The sequence below is a fragment of the Ipomoea nil genome, unplaced genomic scaffold, assembly GCF_001879475.1.
Source record: "Ipomoea nil cultivar Tokyo-kokei standard unplaced genomic scaffold, Asagao_1.1 scaffold3267, whole genome shotgun sequence".
NCBI lineage: Eukaryota > Viridiplantae > Streptophyta > Magnoliopsida > Solanales > Convolvulaceae > Ipomoea > Ipomoea nil.
In genome coordinates, this window is record NW_017619695.1 from 408,447 (window position 1) to 426,765 (window position 18,319).

The following is an 18,319-nucleotide window of genomic DNA, read 5'->3' on the forward strand; positions in this document are numbered from 1 at the left end:
AGTAATGGGTTTGTAACCTTCTCACCATCACCATCAATCAATTTGTAAAAGCACCACGTTTGCTTCATATGATGAAAAATTACAAAAAATGTTGCAGACAACTTTGAAACTTTGACCTGTCTTCATAGTAACATAACAAATTTAGTTTAACTCTTTATCCACAAACTCTTAGATTCCTCAACATCAATGTTATTCGCCAAATAAACTTACAGTCCGGGAACATTCCCCCTATAATATCTTATTTAAATAAAGATTATTGAACATATTTATCGTGAACAAAATAGAGTTGTGGACTCTTTGGCAGGTTGGATGCAATGGGATTTCAACAACATTTATCATTGTCGAATGCTGATGTATATTCAGATTTTTTTTTTTTTTTTTTTTTTTTTTTTTTTTTTTTTTTGGAGTTAACCCTTATTATATTACTTTTTTTATTACAAAAAATATTCTTAAACAACATCTTGGTTATATAATGTTAGTTGACCAGCAGTAGTGTGGGAGCAACCTCTCAAAGTGAGGGGGGTTCCTTGTGCGCAGTGAGCACAAGTCTAACCTCTGTGGTTCATGTTCAGTTGAGTTAACATGATTTACATCCTCCCCAATGCTTTGTCGGGTCGGGATGCATGTGGGGGCCATTAGGGTAGGGGTTCAATCTTTTGAAAAGAATGTTAGTGGACATATAATACCAGATTGATTCTTGAATTTTATAATAATTAAAAATGTTAATACCTATCCTCAAAAATGTTAATACCCTTTATGGTCGGATTTTATATATATATATAATATGATATATAAAATAAAGACCACTAATGAAGAGGAGATTAATAGCCAATCCAAAGTGAGAGGCATTCCAAGAAAATAGGATTTTGATGCTCTCTCAATCTCTTCTTATCTTTATTGACTTTATCCTATTCCTATTCCGATTCCATGCATCATCGATCTCTCCCCACTTAGCCCTTCATCATATCACACCCTAAATACAAGTCTTGTTTTGGCATATTTCCCCCAACAAAACAATCGTCCATAAAACACACAGAGCCAAACCAACAACGTTAGGTTAACAGCGCAGCTCTGGAGGGACAATCAATGGCAGCCCTCGAAATCCCCCAGAACATCCTTGATAAGCCATTGCCGGAGATACCCACGTTTCTCGGCCCCCTTTCGCCGACATGGAACCAGATTGCGGCCATGAAGCCCCTCCAGAAATCATCCTTCGCCGAGATTTTTGGAGAACTGCTGTTCAAAGAACAACAACAACATCATCATCAACCTCAACCTCAATCATTCTCTTCATCGTCCGTCTTCTCCCTCTACTCCGACTCTTCTTCTTCCTCTTCTTCCACTTCTTCTTCGTTTTCCTCGGCGGCGTCCTCCTCCGCGGACGCCACCGACACCGAGAACGACATCGAAATGTTCAACATTGAAACCAGCGAGGAGATCATCATCAACAAGAGCCCCGGGTCAGAGAGCTCCGACGTTGTCGACCCGGACGATGAGGAGCTGATGATTACCGATTTGGGTATCGAGGAAAGGCCGCCGGTTCTTTGCCGCCGGCATTTGTACGCGGAGAACCGATGCAGCGAGTGGAAGAGATCGAAGATGATCAGAGCGGCGTTCCCTCCCCCAATTTCTTGCATAGGCCGGAGCGGGAAGCCGTGGGTTCTGTTCAAATCCTACCGGGGAGACGGGCGGTTCGTTCTCAAGGAGATCAGAATCCCCACGCAGGAATTCATGCATGCATGCAGAAAAGACGGGCGCTTGAAGCTGCATATTATCCAGTCCGACGATGAAATCCCCGACGACGAAGATGAATACGATGAAGACGAGGAAGAGATCGACGATAATAATGACACGACGACAGAGGATGACGAAGAAGTAGGAGGCAAAGATGATGATGATAATAATAATTATGCAGAATCCAAAGGAATTTTAGGAATTATTTAGCAATTTTCCAAAATCCAACCACTATTTTTGCATTAATTATTTCCATTTATGTTCTTTTTTGCATGCATCACTGCAAACAAGAAAATTTTGGCCCCCTGTTTCTGCTGAAATTGCAAATAAGCAGGGTGTAAATGCAAATGCATAGATGTTCTAATTTATTTATTTATTTTTTTTTTTAATTTCTTCATGAATTTTCTTAATATTTTTTAAAAAAATTTTGAATTTACAGATCTTGTTGCAGCAACTTCCTTGAAAGAATTATATGTGGATAACTGCGGTCTGCGATAAATCAGTCCAAGTTGTCCCGCGATCTCCAAGAATATATTCATTAAGAAGACTAATAGAAACTCTATGAGGTATCAAGACAAGGTTATCTCATAGAATTGCCAACCAGGTGACAATGCAATATGCAATAAAGATTAACATGTTTTAATTTATTCAAAACATGCATTTAAATATACAATAATTTACAGCATATGATGAATCAAACTGAAAAAATTGCAATAAGCAAGAACCATAAACAACAACAATTGACGACAAAACCGCCGTTCTTAGGGCTGCCTTTGTTACTTTTACGATTATGATTGTGAGCTCCAGCAGCGGCGTAAAATGGGATCACCGAGGCGCCGCCGCCATGAGTTTGAGGTGTCTTGTCGTCACCGCGGCCATACTCACCGAATCCGCGCCCGTGACTACCACTAATGTGCCCCCCGCCGCCATGACCACTACCTCCACCGTGCCCACCGCCACCGCGTCTATTAATTGCCACTAATTCTTCATTCTTCTCCTCCCAAACTAAATTGTTCATACAACCAACAACAACCTTATAAATATTTAGTAACATAATAAATTAATAATTAACATCGATCATATCGTACAACAAACAACGTTATAAAGAAGTGTATATGAACTCGAAAACTTACATGGAAGTTGCAAGGGAGTTGCAGTGTGAAGAGATGCATGAAGGTGAAGAAGAATCAAGAACAATATTATGCTCTTCATCAATGCTTGTTTGTTATCATTTCTGATGATCACAGAGTATATTTCAGCTTTCACCATTTTATGTTTGAAAGCTTAACACCAAAGCAAAGTACAATAAATATTCCCATGATTTTCTCTTTTGTCGGAATGTTTCTTCATGAGGAAACTTGTTGAACCTCCTTTAATTTACCACTAAAGTCTAGAAGATGTATGAATGCCAATATATATTGTTGGTTTTATTGACCAGGGTAGTCAAATTCACTCAAACAGTGAGCCAACACAACCGATTAAATAAATAAAATATAAATAACGGAGAAGAAAAATAAATAGACATGCTAATTTTTACGTGGAAATTGAAGGTAAAAATCACGGATCTTTTTGGGTGGTGTCAAAATGAAATTCACTATATTTTGGTAGTTTGGTACATGTACAATAGGGTGTTCTTTAGAGAGGTGTGGTATGAGAGGATTTTGATGCCTCTTCTTTGTGACTGGCTAAGGCTTTTATAGGAGAGAAATAGGTAGTGCATTTGGAAATCGGGATCTATATGGTAATTCGGTATTTATGGTAGAGTGGAATATTTTATGGGATGCAGAGAGAATTAAGAAATATAAAGGGATTTAGGGAATATAAAGGATTTAGGTAGTGGAGGTAATTTTGGGGAATAAAATGGTATTTAAGAAAGTAGTTTATATACGTTGACTTTCCCAATCTCGTAGTTGTCATATAATTCCTTCCTTTACCATTACGGTTGACTAGTCAAGCCCCGAGTGCCAAGTCCGAATGCTGATCTGACTACCATCTAAAACTGACTGCTTGGTTGACTACTCGTAGTCCATGTTCCATCAGACAATATAATTATGATCTAATCTCTTTGCTTAATGATTAAGATCAAGACTTATCTCATCTCATTAATTGAAACTTAAATCTCTGAGACGATCCCAAATTAGATTCATTGGAGATTGTAAAGTGGTACTTAATTAGGGTCACTCATTAATTAGCTCTAATTTTGTAGCAGTGGAGTTAAGTCTTGACTTTAGTAATGACGCATTATTCGGTACTTTCGTTGAGAGGGCATGGTAAAAGACTATACTTGAAGAATTAATCCTCTCATTGAGAGACTAATGCATAGTAGAAAAGAATCGATCCTCTCATTGAGAGGCTACTAATGCTTGGTGGAAAAGAACTATTTAAAAAATTAATCTGCGAGTTTTAATGGTCTGTCTAAAGCTATGCGAGTTTTAAGTTACGTTGAGATAATAGTCTATTTAAAGGAAAATATATTCATGCAACAAGCTAAGTTAAATTTGAAAGTGTTTTACCCTTTGCAATTTATTCAGTTCTATTTTGTCCTAAGTTCATAACTATTAAAAAGACTGAAAAAAGTAAAATAAAAAAAATCAAGTCTAAAGTCCTCATCCAACTACCCCTTTTATTGACTTATGAACCCTAGAACGATGAGGTGCTGTACAGTAGTACGGATGTTGAATTTGAAGTTAGGCCAATCAATGGTCCAATAAATTATATTAGTCGTATATATTGACTTGTAATTTGGTGACTATATGAATTTAATATATTCAACATTTGTAAAGTTATAGATCAGAGTTGTAATAATTTAGAACAACTTTATTAGGCTTTTTGATTTGAGCATATCAATTATAGATAATTGAGACGGATTTATCTATGTCGATAGACTTCACCCTTTTTCTCATAAATCAAAGAGTTGTAATAATTCTATTGAACAAAAAATTAGTATTTAAAGTAAACATTAATTTCTTACCCCAAAAACATTAATTTCTTATATTTAGAACAAGACAGCCATATACCTTATATCCATACAATATAAATATTACAAATTGAGTTAATAGTTAGAGTAAATATCAGCTAAGGTCTTCCGAGTTTTGTAGTTTTGCCACCTTTAGTCCTACCCTTTTAAATCGACCACCCGTGATCTTCTGAGTTTCGAATTCGACCTATCGTAGTCCTTCCGTTAACATATGCCGTCTGCGCCGTGAAAAGTAAGGGCAAAACAATCTTTTTATTTCAACCTCAGCCAAAACAATTCGTTTCCCTCAAAAATTAAAATTAGCCCTAATCTCCTCCCATTGAACTTCTTCTCTAATAATTCCCACTTACGCAAACACCGTTCTTTGGCGAGCCAAAACCGCAATTTCAATCTGAAGATTTCACAACTGTGGATTCGTTTCATGCAAAGAAAACTCTATAGTTCTATCGTTTTTTAGGGGAATTATTTGTTTTGGTTGGGGTTGAAATAAAAAGACTGTTTTGCTCTTACTTTTCACAATACGGACAACAACAGTTAACGGAAGGACTAGACAGGTGGAGATTGAAGTGAACCCTTTAATTTAGTCATATATATCAATACATCATCTTTACCGTGGGTGTTGGGTATGAATGCGGAGTATGGTTGGGGAGAGGGAGAGGGCAACTACCATCTACTTAATTACACATTTAATTCACTCACTTGGTTTCTGACAAACAACGTAACCCCATGCATCTTGGAGCTACTATACCTTCAATTATATATTCAGATAAAATCGAAAATAGGGTTTAATTTATCCAATTCAATATATATATATATATATATATATATATATATATATATATATACCATTAAATAGTAATTGTGGATTTTCTTTATTATTTAAAAAAATTTAAATTGATGACCGCTCTTATTTTAAAGTTGAAAACGTGCACTGTCACGATGTTTGAAGTTGTGTGTATGTAGTTCTTTGAATAAAACTCAAATCTCCAGATATGTTACACTAGTTTTTAAGAATAGTTTCTTTTATTTAGGTGTTCAAATTAAAGAGATTATCACAACATAACAATCTCTTTTCCATACTTTGATTTAATTTAAGAAAAAACATGTCATCATATCCCTATCCAAAAGTGCTGTATGGGGTAGTTAGCCTTGTTAACTTAGCTGGTAAAATATCATAGTTATTGAGTTAAATGTATGTCCGACCAACTTAAGTGGAGTTGCATCGGTCTCTTCTCCACACTGTGTATAATAAGTATTATATGCATGAATGCGGATATATATATGAGGCATGAAAGATCCATGGAGTGATGGAGAGCTTAGGTTGCAATTAAGTGAATTGTTTATGCCGCCGGCAAATGGTTGTCCGGTGCCATTACATCTCCATGCTGCCGCCAGGCCAGGCCAGCTCGATCGGATATATCATACAGATACAGATACAGATACATACAGTTGAATTGAACATCTTACGTACGGTGATGATAATGGCTACATGCATATCAGTTCAACTACCCACTCTGACTTGGGTCCCTTCCTCATTTAATTTACTCATCTCGATCTTCACCCAGGCACGTTTATATATATTCAGCCAGGCACCTCTTCGATCTGCATTCTGTCTTGCATTTAAGTGGTGTCATATTATCTACAATATAATGGCTGCCGCCTGTCATCAGCTCGCCGGAATCTTGCTCTCCGTCGCGTTAGCTCTCGCCAGCTTCGACCTCTCCGCCTCCCATGTCTTCAAGGGCTCTGTCACCTGCCTGGACTGCACCCATACCCATAACCATCCTCCACATCTCTCAGGTACGTTTAACTACTCCCATTATTACAACATACTCCCTTTATCATCAAATTTATATTATCTCAAATTTATCATCAGGTGTGAAAGTGTCAGTGAAGTGTGGTGGGGAGAAAAACATGGCCATGGCGACAACAGAAGAAGATGGGAGTTTCGAAACAACTGTGGTTCTCCCTTCTTCAAAATCCCCATCCTCTGTCGTCAGCTGCAGCGCCAAGATCCTCGGAGCCACCCGACAGCTCTACATTCCTATGAAAGCATGTGAATCCAAGGTTGTCGTCAGAGCTGCCGCCGGAGAATCCGACCACAGCCGCCACTACATCATGACCACCTCGGAGCCTCTTAGGTTTTACACAAAGTGTCCAAATGCAAAATGTGTGGGTGGGGGTGGGGGTGGTAGTATTGGTGGGTCAAAGACAGTGGATCTGCCTCTGCCAAGGGAGTGGGGACTTCCACCAACCAGCTATTACTACTTGCCCTTCATCCCCATCATCGGCATACCCTAATAACTAATTAACAACGTTTTCCAAGACTTTGTCATGTGTTAATTGGGTGTATAATTTTGACAATGTAATAATTAAATAAGTCTTACTGCGTCATATCATGTTAAATAGTTTTTATAGTGCTTAGATTTTCTTTTGAGTAAGAGTTGAACTTTGCAAATACAATTTTATCAAATCTAAATTAGTTTTGTTGTAATGAATTCTAGGTGTTGTATGTAAAATTAAATAAATAATAGTTTCAAAAGTTGTGTCTGAAGGGTTAGAGCATGATTCTTGTATGAAAGGTTACCAATTTGATTCTTGACAATATCATTTTTTTTTTGGGAAAATAGCACTTTTTCCCCTGAGTTATGTACTTATAGCACTTTTCCCCCCTGAATTGTTCAAGTGGCTGTTTTTCCCCCTGAAATGTTAAATGGACATATTTACCCTTAAAATAAACATTTATTTATTTTTCTTCTCCAACAAATTATACCATAATTTGGTTCAAACCAAACAGACATTATAGCAACTAAACCGAAATATTCCAATTACAATTTAGAATCGAAATTCGATATTTAGATTTTATTAAAATCGTGAACCGGAACGGCTGGTTCATGTTCCAAATTGAAAAAATAAAATACATTTATTGTTGAATTCAGACTATTTTAAAATAAAAATAAAATTTTAAAATAAAACCGGTTCAAAATCGCGAACCGGATCCGGAACCGCCCGTTCACGGTTCAGGATCTAATTTTTTTAATTCATAATTTTAATAAATTGAAATCCAATATTGGGTTCTAGATCTAAATCATAACCGAAAACTTTTAATTCGATTGCTATAGTGTCAGGTTCAGTTCGAACCGAACCGTGGTCATCCGTACGTATACGCAATAATTTGATGGAGAAGTAAAATAAATAAAATGTTTACTTTAAGGGTAGAAATGTCAATTTAATATATCAGGGGGAAAAACCACCACTTTTAGAATAATTGAGGGGGCTAATGTGCTTACCTAAGTAATTCAGGGGGGAAAAGTGCTATAAGTATACAACTCAGGGAGAAAAAGTATCATTTTCCTTTTTTTTTTTTTATTTTTTATCGAACCCTTGCCATGATTAAGTTTATGACTATAAGGGGTGTTTGGTAAATGACGGTTAGCGACCGCAAATTATATCGTGCATCGCGGTGCATAATCGATTATGCACCGCGCATCAAAACGACGTCGTTTTATTTAATGAAAAAAAAAAACAGAATCTTCGCAAAAAATAACTATGTTCTTCAGTTTAATTTTGTATACACTGCAGTTTCAGTTCAACACAACTACAATTTCATTTCGATATAATTACAGTTTCATTCAATATTTATACACTCGAATATGTGAAAATGTTATTTAATTTTATTTTATATACACTATAGTTTCATTAAAACACAACTACATGATCATTTCAATATAATATTATAATTACAGCTTCATTGTACGGTATATACTCAAATATGTGAAATGTTATTCAGTTTCATTTTATATATACTATAGTTTCATTTCACCACAACTACAATATCATTTTGATATAACTGCAGTTTCATTTGATAATATAAAAATAATACGTGAGACAGTGTCGGTTAATTAGACACACTGTAGTGTCACTCCATTATAACTACAGAAACGCCGCCATTTTGATGCGCGGTGCATAATCGATTATGCACCGCGGTGCACTATATAACGACTGGTTAGCGACTGATTGGGTTAGTGGGCTTGACTAGTTGATAACATTAGCTGATTTGTAGAAAAGTGTTTGGTAAATTAGATGTTACTTAGTTGATTACATACAAAATGACTTTCTCAGAAAGCTTATCGAAAAAGCTACTTGAACAGCTTTTTTGAATTTTAGCATTTTGGAGCAATAAGTTGCTATAAAAAGCTAATTAATCAAACACTCATCATATTAATTGTTTAACCAAATCAAACAGCTAATAGTGGTCAAAATAGCTAAAATTCACTGATAGGCTAACTATTTTACCCAAGAGGGCCTATGTGTACTAATACTATAGTGTGACTCATCGTTGACTGATATATTGTAGCATATGAACACTAATTTGTTACAATTCAAACATTATTGATCAAGTACAAACAAAGTTTATAACTATGTCTATTGTATACTAGAGTGTGACTCATCATTGATGTATGTATTATAGCACATGAAAACTAATTTGCTACAATTCAAACATTATTGATCAAGTGTATACAACTATATATACTTTTATAACATGCATAACGACACATTAATGTTGTTGTCGTGAGTAATGTAAGTTGTTTTTTCCCGGAGTACTACTCGTTCATTTGCCCTGCCCCCGCCGCAAAGAATCCAATTTCCCCTTTATCATAGGGAATGGTTTCATTCATCGCCAAAATTGCAATACACTTGTAAATGTGACAAAAAGCACATTTGTTTTTAACGATTCTCATACTACAGTACGTGTACTTCAACGAATAGAATGTTTTGTAATAGGTATTGGTTCTCCTACCTAAAGTGTAATTAATTCGATAGTGTGCACTGAATAAATTTTATTTATATTTAATAGTTCGTAAACCACACAAGAGAAGTAAACGACCAGCATAAATCGACACGACTAATCGGAGCCTTAGTATCTCATCTATCACGAGAAAGTTCTTAAAAAATAAATTTGATAACAGCTCAATGAAGCTAATAGAATTATTGACTATTAATTATTAAAAGTCGTCCTGCCAAACTTTTTTTTTTAAAGGAAAAACAAAGCCAATAAGGTTAAAATTGAATAATGCTGCAAGAAAAATCCCATAGTCTTTATTATTGCTTAAATGTGACCGACCCATAGAATGTTGATGCTTTAATATGATTTATTGAAGGGTCGTCGGAGACTTGCATGTAGACTATCCAGTTGACCCTTAAGTCAAGGAGGTATATTCTTTATATATTAGCATAACGTATAAAAATAAAGTAACGGAAAATTATAGCTATATCGCTCATTATGTGTTGTTTGTTGAGATTAATAATAATACAATTTTATAACCAGTTTGATTGACGTAAGTGGCTATACCGATACAACTGAAGATTAGTTGGTACGGGTTTAAAGGTGTCTCTTACAGTTAGGGGGGTACTCAAGACATCTCGTGGTCTAACCAAAAAATAATAATACAACAATTTTATATAATATCTTACGATACAATGACGCATCCACGTACGTATAAATATATAAGATCATATGAGAACTAGTAACTCCGTGATAACATATGGACTAATCTCAGTTTATTCGTTTTTGTATTACGATGGTGCATTATAGTATCTTATGATACAATGACGCATCCATGTATGTATTAAAGAAAAAACACATGACATTTTTGTATTACGATAGTGCATTTAAAAACATTTGATAATGCATTAGTGAATATTGATAGTACACTCAGAACCTATAGTAACACACTCATATGTGTACGGAATTATTAATTATCCGTAAATGTACTATCAAGCATTTCCAACTGTATTATCGTAATTATATATATACCACTGCACATTTGTTCTCATTTTTTCTTTAAATTCTACCTCTTAAGTTTTTTATCAGCCTAAATGAATATGAAATTTGTCTATACTTTCTCACGAGACTACTAAATTTCATAGTAGTCTGGTTATATATATATATATATATATATATAAAATCAAATGAGATCACCTATTTCCATGAGCCTCTTCGAAAATGCACACAAACTACTACATGAATGTATAAATAGTAAATTGTGTGCAATTCACCTCACATGAATGCATACAATTTACCATGTATGCATTCGTATAGTAACTTGTGTGTATTTACGAAGGGTCTCACGGAAGTCACAAGAACACGGTGAGAGTATGCACTTGAACATTAGCATATATTCAATGGTCTAATACTTGGACAAGAACAAGAGCGCAGCGTGTGGACCAAGCAAAATCCTACTAACTCCACAAATTTCCAAACATTTTCCCCATTCACACGGTAAAGCTAAGTCTATCCCACACGGATACATTCATCTTTTCATATATACTCCCACACCCTCTCCCTATATATACATAGATTTCTCAAGAACAATTGCTCTTGCTAGCTTGCACTAAATTAAAGAAAGTAGCTTAGAAGAAAAATGGCAGAAATTACACCAGGCTTTAGGTTCTATCCGACTGAAGAAGAGTTGCTTTCCTTCTATCTGCATAACAAGCTTGAAGGCACTCGACAAGATATCAATTGTGTTATTCCCATGATCAACATCTTTGATCTTGAGCCTTGGCACCTCCCAAGTAAGCAAATACATACACTACATACAGTTTCTCTCTCTCTCTATCTCTTTTTTGATGTTTTTTAATGATCGAGTTGTGTTATCTGATGATTATGTTATTTGTTGGGCGTCGGCTGTATTAGCCGAGTTTAGCCCCTGCTCAATTCGAGACATGACATTGTAGCTTATATGAATGTAGTTAAATATTTAATGTCTACCTACTTATCAGAAGATATGACACAACAGTCACATGATGGGTGACTCTATGTAAGCATAATCCTACCCGTATTTGTTTTGAGTGCAGAGGTTTCAGGAGAGCTATGTGTGGGGGAGACTGAGCAATGGTTTTTCTTTGTGCCGAGACAAGAGAGAGAGGCGCGGGGAGGGAGGCCGTGCCGGACGACGGCCGCCGGTTACTGGAAGGCCACCGGCTCCCCAAGCTACGTCTACTCATCGGATAACAAGGTGATTGGGGTGAAGAAAAGCATGGTGTTTTACAAGGGGAAGTCCCCTTGTGGGAGAAAGACAAAATGGAAGATGAATGAGTATAGGGCAATTGAAGAACAACTTCCCAGTTCCCACCTGCACCCTTCATATTCTTCTCCCCTAATTCCTTCTCCAAAGGTACGTGTAGTCAATACACAATAATATATACATACTATTACAACCCATATGACACACATGATTGTATATATTAATAATAAAATAAAATTGGTTTGAATGATAAAAATTGTTGGATGGTTGCAGTTAAGGCATGAAATGACCCTGTGCCGGGTGTATGTGATATTAAGGAATTTTGGGTCGTTTGATCGAAGACCAATAGGAAACATGGGAACAAGTCAAGAAGAGGTGAAAATGATACCCATGGAGGCCATTAATAAGTGCTCTGAAAGTTCAGTGGTGCAGGAAGAAGAAGAAGAAGAAGACTTTGATGATGGTATGAATGTCTACGCAACAACTGGCCTGACGAGGATGGTCAAGAGTCCTGAACCATTTTCTGGCTTGGAAAGACTCATTAATTTCCAACTTTCCAAGTGGAATGAATGATGATATGATGAATATAACATGACAGACAGACAGACAGTACAGTACGTTAGTTGTTGGAAATTAATGATATGGTACGTAAAATTCCAACCATTTCTGTAACTAGTTTAGATTTTTTAATGCGGTGTCATCGCTAAAGAAATAATGTAATTTGTCATCAAATTATACTATACAGTAGACTCCTTTGAGTTGTCCTTAGAGTTAAGGACCTTACCTCTTAATTTCTAGGTGCATTTAAGTTGGTGTCATCATGGCAGGTGACATGCATTATTAAGTTTTAACTTAAATTTGAGGGCGGACTCCCATTATTCTTGCATGAAAATTGATAGAAAAAATAAATTATGGAGATCCCAAATGCTTGTAACCCAACCCATGTGGCTATGTTTAGCTGCTTCGTGACGACAAGTCATCACATGTGGAATTGCATTGACGAAGTTTCGTATTCTTATTTGTTACATTGATTATTTAGGGGTGTATGTAAACTATATAATCAATTCAAGAACTTAATGCACCCAAGATTAATTCTAAGAATAAGTGATTAATTAAGTTCCAAGTTGGATGGATAATCATAATAAAGCTTCGTTCCCAATCATGGCTCACTTCACGGGCATGAACTCGGATTGCTTGTCTCCACACACCGGCACACCAACACCAGTGTTGATGTGCATATAGTGTTCTGACTCAAAAATTAAATCTTGCTTCGAATTTTTTCGATTAGACAGATTTAGATGCGCATGTATTTGGACAAGCTTGTAACATCGTTGAAGAGGATTGCATTTGCTCTATTTTGGATTGTCTTCAATAGAGAATATTTATTTTCTCTTTCTCTCTTTAATTTCTTTTTTGAAGACTTCTCTCTTTAATTTCTTGAGCTATGATTTTGAGTCTTTTTTTTTAAGTGCTAGTAATTCCTTATTGGAGTCTAGATTATGGTCTACTTACTTTTCCAAAAGAGAAGAATCTCAACCTAAGGTTCCCCTTTGTGAAGGAGTTTTGAATTTATATTGTTGATTATGGTATGCAACATGGATTAACTTGCCCTTGGAGTTCTTCTCACAACGAAAGTCAGGGGATGAACTCAAGTCTCATCCTTCACTACCCAATCTCTATCTACGAAAGTAGCTAGGAGAAGATTGAAAATTTTCAATGCTTTTGTACTTGAAGGATTAAGAGTTGATACTTCACGAAAGTGGAATAACTCTTGCTCTAATCTGGCCTTAAGATTGAGAATTCTTGTGAGCACTGTTGTTAACCCTTGGTTGAAGATTTCTCCCCAAATCTTTAGAAGGCAATAGTCCCTAATCCAACCCCTTATCTTAATCTTTCCCTTTAGTCCATTGTTGATTTAATGAATGATTACCCACGATTAGTATGATGATGCTTGGATTCTTGAGAATTCATTATCTGAGTGTCTAGTAGTAAAATATAATAACTATACAAGCATGCACTATAACCTCCAATCCTAAGTGGAACGACATATTTAAATCGTATTTAGATAATTTACAAGTTAAGGTAACTTACAAGTTAGAAAGTTATAATTGTTTATTTTTAAGAATTCAATGATTAATATTAAACTTTTTGTAATTTGACGGTACAATTATTTATTTTCTAAGTAGTTCAGGGACTTATTTAATTATTATATTCTTCTATATATCTCCCTTTAAATTTGTGTATGTATCATGATTTAAAGAAAATTGGGCTAACCAAACAATTCGAACTAATTGATAAATGAAGATTAACTTTGTAGGTGTATGTTAGACACGATTCAAGCTAAATCCAAATTAATTTTACTCTATTACAATATAGTATTTGCTCATACAGTAGGTTTCAAACCTGAGACTTCTCATTTAAAAAATTGCAACTATGTCGCTCGACCATAATGCATTATTATGTGACTTCTTATTAAGGCTCTGTTTGGCAGAGCTTATTTAGGAGCTTATAGCTTATTTTAAGCTCCTAATAAGCTATAAGCTCTGTTTGGTAATGTTCTCAAAATAAGCTACTAGCTTAAAATAAGAGCTTATTTTGGAACTTTACTTTAGGTAGCGTTTCAAAATAAGCTCCTAACTTCCTAACTTTTTTTCCATCTTTATCCTTATTATTTTAAAGAAATGACATAATTTACCCTTCCCAATTAAAACCATTTTCTCTTCTCCTTTATCCGCAACTTTCAACGCAAATATTATTATTATTATTATTATTATTATTATTATTATTATTATTATTATTATTATTATGAGATTTGCAACAATATTGCTACTTCATTATGAGATGCTAGATCATGATTATGCTAATAGTTTTATTTCAAAATGTTAATTTTTTTTAAAGACAAAATGTTAAATTTTAATAGGTAAACAAACTAATTTAAATTTTATGAAGATGTCCTTTTTAGTCTTTTTACATTTATCAGCTTATCAAAAAGCTATTTTTACCAAACACTTTCAATCATAACAGCTAGCTTAACAGCTCTTCAGTTTTCAGCTCCGAGCTTATAGCTTTTCAGCTTTCAACTCCTTTTCAGCTTTCAGCTCCTAGATTATAGCTTTTCAACTAGGTTTGCCAAACAGAGCCTAAGACATGTTGAGATCAGTGAATTCACATAAGCAATTTAAAATTTTGCAGTTTCTGTTGAGTCTTTAAAATAATTTTATTCCATGAATGAATTTTAGTAGGAACAAATGAACAATAGTATGTTTTCAAAAAAAAAAAAAAAAAAAAAAAGAACAATAGTATTTTTAAAAATATTTATTTATTTACTTTTGCTTTGTTAACTGTCAGCCTTGTCAGGTGAGTATATCATACCTCCCCTCGAAAACGCCGTAGACTTTCATTCAGGTGACACCGCCACTGCCTGCTCGCCGTTGCCCACCAAACCCATCCTCCGAACACAGCTCCGTTATATACGTTTACACGCACAGATACATACAGTTATTGAGAGAGGGGTGGGGTGGGGTGCGGTGGTGGGAGTGGTGAGATGGCGATATTGTATGCGCTGGTGGCGAGGGGGACGACTGTGCTGGCGGAATTCAGCGCCGTGACGGGGAACGCCGGTGCGATTGCGCGGCGGATATTGGAGAAGCTCCCGGAGGAAGCGGAGTCGAGGCTCTGCTTCTCTCAGGACCGATACATCTTTCATATCCTCAGATCCGATGGCCTCACCTTCCTCTGTATGGCTAACGACACCTTCGGCAGTGAGTCCCTAAGGGTTTTTGTGTATCATTTTTTGTCTGATCATACGATCGTGTTTCTCGAATCAAAACATGAAATTTTCGTTTAGATAAACTATCCAGTTATCATAGGATTATGATTATCCTAGTAGGAATACTAGCTGTTGATTTGATTGCTATTTCTGAAAACCAAACTTCATATACTACTCATTGGGTATTCCCTATCTGCAAGCTAAGATTGAAATTCACTCAGTGGAGGTAGCCAGGTAGTAGAGATTAAGAAATTGGGTCATAAGTCATAACCTCCTATTTTGGTATTGTACAATGAATTAGTGCCTAAATTTGTGATGAAGGTAATGTCAAATCACGAGACAAGACTTTCTGTTTTTGGCTCTAGTAATTAAGGTGGTGTTAGGTTCGCCTATATGAGGAGTATGGGTTTTGTCATGGATGCAAGTTGTCCATCATTGAGACTTGGCAGCTTCAGCTCATGTGAGGCATGGCTTTAGTGAGCTTTAGATGAAGATTGTGAAGATTAGAAACACGGACACAGTTCTTAGGATTGGCTATTTGGGTTTATGAACCTAAACCAACTCTTAGTTAGGCACTGTAACACTCCAGAGCCCAGACCATCTGTGTAGTGTGTATTGTAAAAATGCTCCTTTTCTTTCTTGCCAAAAGAGACATTATTTGTCATGAAAATTAGTTGATTGACTAGAGTGGCTCTGAATATTTGTTTAGAGAAAAGAATTGAATAGTGGGTTATGAAATCGTTGCCTGTTGGAGTTTCTCTTTAAGGGTCACTGTTGGGGGTTGCTTGTGCCAAATTATAGACCACACGAGTACCAGTTCCATATCAAACACTCCGTACTAAAAGAAAGATAAAAACCTGTTCTGATGATCTTTGTTATTTTTAAGGACAAATTTTCACTTTTTTTTGGTCCTTTGCATTTCACCAATAGCTAACAAACCTATTGTTCTACTCTGAACTAGGAAGGATACCATTCTCATATTTAGAGGATGTCAAAATGCGGTTCATGAAGAATTATGGTAGGATTGCTTCCCATGCACCTGCTTATGCCATGAACGATGAATTCTCAAGGGTTTTACATCAGCAAATGGAGTTCTATTCAAGTAACCCCAGCGCGGATACATTTAGTCGTGTTAGAGGGGAAGTTGGTGAGGTAAATATTTTCTGCTTATTTTTTTGAAAGGGAAGTTCATAACTTTCCTGTTTGAGATCATAAGAATATGAATTTGCACGATAAGGTTATCTCAGTAAAGTTTTTTTTTTTTTTGGGTCATAATAAAGAGGAAATCACAGTTTAGTATAGTATAACACTTCTGTCTTGCCAGTGTTAAGTTTCAATTTATGGGGTAGTATTTTAACCCTATTGTGGTAATTGTGTTCTGGTCCAATGTTGGATAATGAGGGCTTTGTTATTATTGTGTGTTTGACATTTTCTAACACCTGCTTTTATCCCTCCACTTGAATATCAATTCAGCTACATACCATCATGGTTGATAATATTGAGAAAATACTTGAGAGAGGTGACCGGATTGAGCTTCTTGTTGACAAAACATCAACCATGCAAGACAGTGCATTTCACTTCAGGAAACAGTCAAAGCGCCTCAGAAGAGCTCTTTGGATGAAAAATGCAAAGCTTATGTAAGTCTTATCTTATTCTGACAACCGTTAATGATTAACCATTGCTCTAGCCAAGTTTTAAAAAATGATCTTGGTAATGACAAGAAGCCTATCTTTGTATTCTTGTATGTTTCTTCTGTCAAGCCCATAAATAATATCTTTGTTTTATGGTTTACGACTTATCAATTTCTTTTCTTTGGAGATTTGGCTCTAAAATACTTGTTCATGTGACAGGGCCTTGCTGACTTGCTTAATTGTACTCCTCCTATACTTGATAATCGCTGCATTCTGTGGGGGCATTACTCTATCATCCTGCAGATCATGATTTGTCGAAAAAGATTTGTGTTGGTGGCACTTGCCTGTGATTCGACTATATTTACAGTCGGGGAATATCAGCTGGTTTAGATTGTGATGACATGGGTGTGGAGATGGTACAGGATGTTGAAGAATAATTTTGTTCTTGAGTGTGGATAAGATCTGTGTTGTGGTTGAAGCTTCTTCTGAAACTTGTGTAAATTCTGAATTTGTACTTTGTAGCCTCTCTCAAGTGTTGAAGTTGGGCTTTTATTTATTTATTTATTTAAAAAAAAAATATTAGTACTTGTATCTATAGGTGTGTACATATTGGTGAATAAACATGGTTTTCCCAGGAGTTATAAACACATCTGTGCCATAATCTTACTGGTTTCCATATAATCATAATTTTGTGAAAAGTAAAATAAAATTATTCCACACACTTTTGAAGATGGAGATTTAAAAGAGAAAATTTTAATCAAATGGTGTTGACTCAAATAAAGGTGTTTGAGTCGTTAGATTGGGTTACTAATATTGGATTAGTAATCTATTGTAAATCTGGTTGAAGTGCATGAAATCTAAGTAATATAATTAGGACACTTATAATATAAGGAGTATTTATTAATCTATATATTAGGAACTAATTTTCGGAGTATTATAATATCACTAAAATGAGAAATTTTACTTAAGATTTTTATCGCTACATGTACTATTTGCTATTTGATTTCTATATTAGAAACTAATTTTTGATACGCGAAGTATTATTATATTTCACTAAAATGAGAAGATTTACTAAGATTTCATCCGAGCAGAAGGGTAAGGATTTAATTTTTTGATTTTATTGTGTACAAAAGCATACAGTTTAGTGATGAGTCTCAAAACTATATTGACACTATTT

General features: G+C 35.4%; 4 protein-coding genes across 5 annotated transcripts; 3 read left to right on the plus strand and 1 right to left on the minus strand.

Annotated features, from left to right (window-relative positions):
* Positions 1–2,357: 2,357 nt before the first annotated feature.
* Positions 2,358–2,957, minus strand: LOC109169252 (glycine-rich cell wall structural protein-like). Its single transcript, XM_019318108.1, has 2 exons — positions 2,868–2,957; positions 2,358–2,739 (listed from the first exon to the last, which is right to left on the minus strand). Exons 1-2 carry the CDS (start codon positions 2,944–2,946, stop codon positions 2,429–2,431), a joined length of 390 nt encoding a protein of 129 aa, XP_019173653.1. The 5' UTR covers positions 2,947–2,957; the 3' UTR covers positions 2,358–2,428.
* Positions 2,958–6,265: 3,308 nt separating this feature from the next.
* Positions 6,266–7,257, plus strand: LOC109169249. 2 transcript variants are annotated; one of them, XM_019318106.1, is made up of 3 exons: positions 6,266–6,511; positions 6,588–7,016; positions 7,089–7,257. In XM_019318106.1, the coding sequence occupies exons 1-2, from the start codon at positions 6,361–6,363 to the stop codon at positions 7,010–7,012; spliced, it is 576 nt and encodes a 191-aa protein (XP_019173651.1). In that variant the 5' UTR covers positions 6,266–6,360; the 3' UTR covers positions 7,013–7,016; positions 7,089–7,257. The 2 variants fall into 2 exon arrangements, with proteins under 2 accessions (XP_019173651.1, XP_019173650.1); XM_019318105.1 differs by having other exon boundaries at positions 6,588–7,257.
* A 3,772-nt stretch (positions 7,258–11,029) lies between these two features.
* On the plus strand, positions 11,030–12,533 carry LOC109169275 (NAC domain-containing protein 90-like). The gene is made up of 3 exons (XM_019318144.1): positions 11,030–11,290; positions 11,573–11,892; positions 12,016–12,533. The coding sequence occupies exons 1-3, from the start codon at positions 11,137–11,139 to the stop codon at positions 12,313–12,315; spliced, it is 774 nt and encodes a 257-aa protein (XP_019173689.1). The 5' UTR covers positions 11,030–11,136; the 3' UTR covers positions 12,316–12,533.
* A 2,570-nt stretch (positions 12,534–15,103) lies between these two features.
* Positions 15,104–17,800, plus strand: LOC109169276 (vesicle-associated membrane protein 714-like). The gene is made up of 4 exons (XM_019318145.1): positions 15,104–15,503; positions 16,473–16,663; positions 16,985–17,148; positions 17,362–17,800. Exons 1-4 carry the CDS (start codon positions 15,287–15,289, stop codon positions 17,450–17,452), a joined length of 663 nt encoding a protein of 220 aa, XP_019173690.1. The 5' UTR covers positions 15,104–15,286; the 3' UTR covers positions 17,453–17,800.
* Positions 17,801–18,319: the final 519 nt, after the last annotated feature.

Coding starts and splice junctions, on each gene's coding strand:
- LOC109169252 (XM_019318108.1), bottom strand. CDS start 2,946: ATGAAGAGCATAATATTGTTCTTGATTCTTCTTCACCTTCATGCATCT. Junction 2,740..2,867: donor AACTCCCTTGCAACTTCCAT/GTAAGTTTTCGA, acceptor TGAACAATTTAG/TTTGGGAGGAGAAGAATGAA.
- LOC109169249 (XM_019318105.1), top strand. CDS start 6,361: ATGGCTGCCGCCTGTCATCAGCTCGCCGGAATCTTGCTCTCCGTCGCG. Junction 6,512..6,587: donor CCATCCTCCACATCTCTCAG/GTACGTTTAACT, acceptor ATTTATCATCAG/GTGTGAAAGTGTCAGTGAAG.
- LOC109169275 (XM_019318144.1), top strand. CDS start 11,137: ATGGCAGAAATTACACCAGGCTTTAGGTTCTATCCGACTGAAGAAGAG. Junction 11,291..11,572: donor TGAGCCTTGGCACCTCCCAA/GTAAGCAAATAC, acceptor TTTTGAGTGCAG/AGGTTTCAGGAGAGCTATGT. Junction 11,893..12,015: donor CCCTAATTCCTTCTCCAAAG/GTACGTGTAGTC, acceptor GGATGGTTGCAG/TTAAGGCATGAAATGACCCT.
- LOC109169276 (XM_019318145.1), top strand. CDS start 15,287: ATGGCGATATTGTATGCGCTGGTGGCGAGGGGGACGACTGTGCTGGCG. Junction 15,504..16,472: donor GGCTAACGACACCTTCGGCA/GTGAGTCCCTAA, acceptor ACTCTGAACTAG/GAAGGATACCATTCTCATAT. Junction 16,664..16,984: donor TTAGAGGGGAAGTTGGTGAG/GTAAATATTTTC, acceptor ATATCAATTCAG/CTACATACCATCATGGTTGA.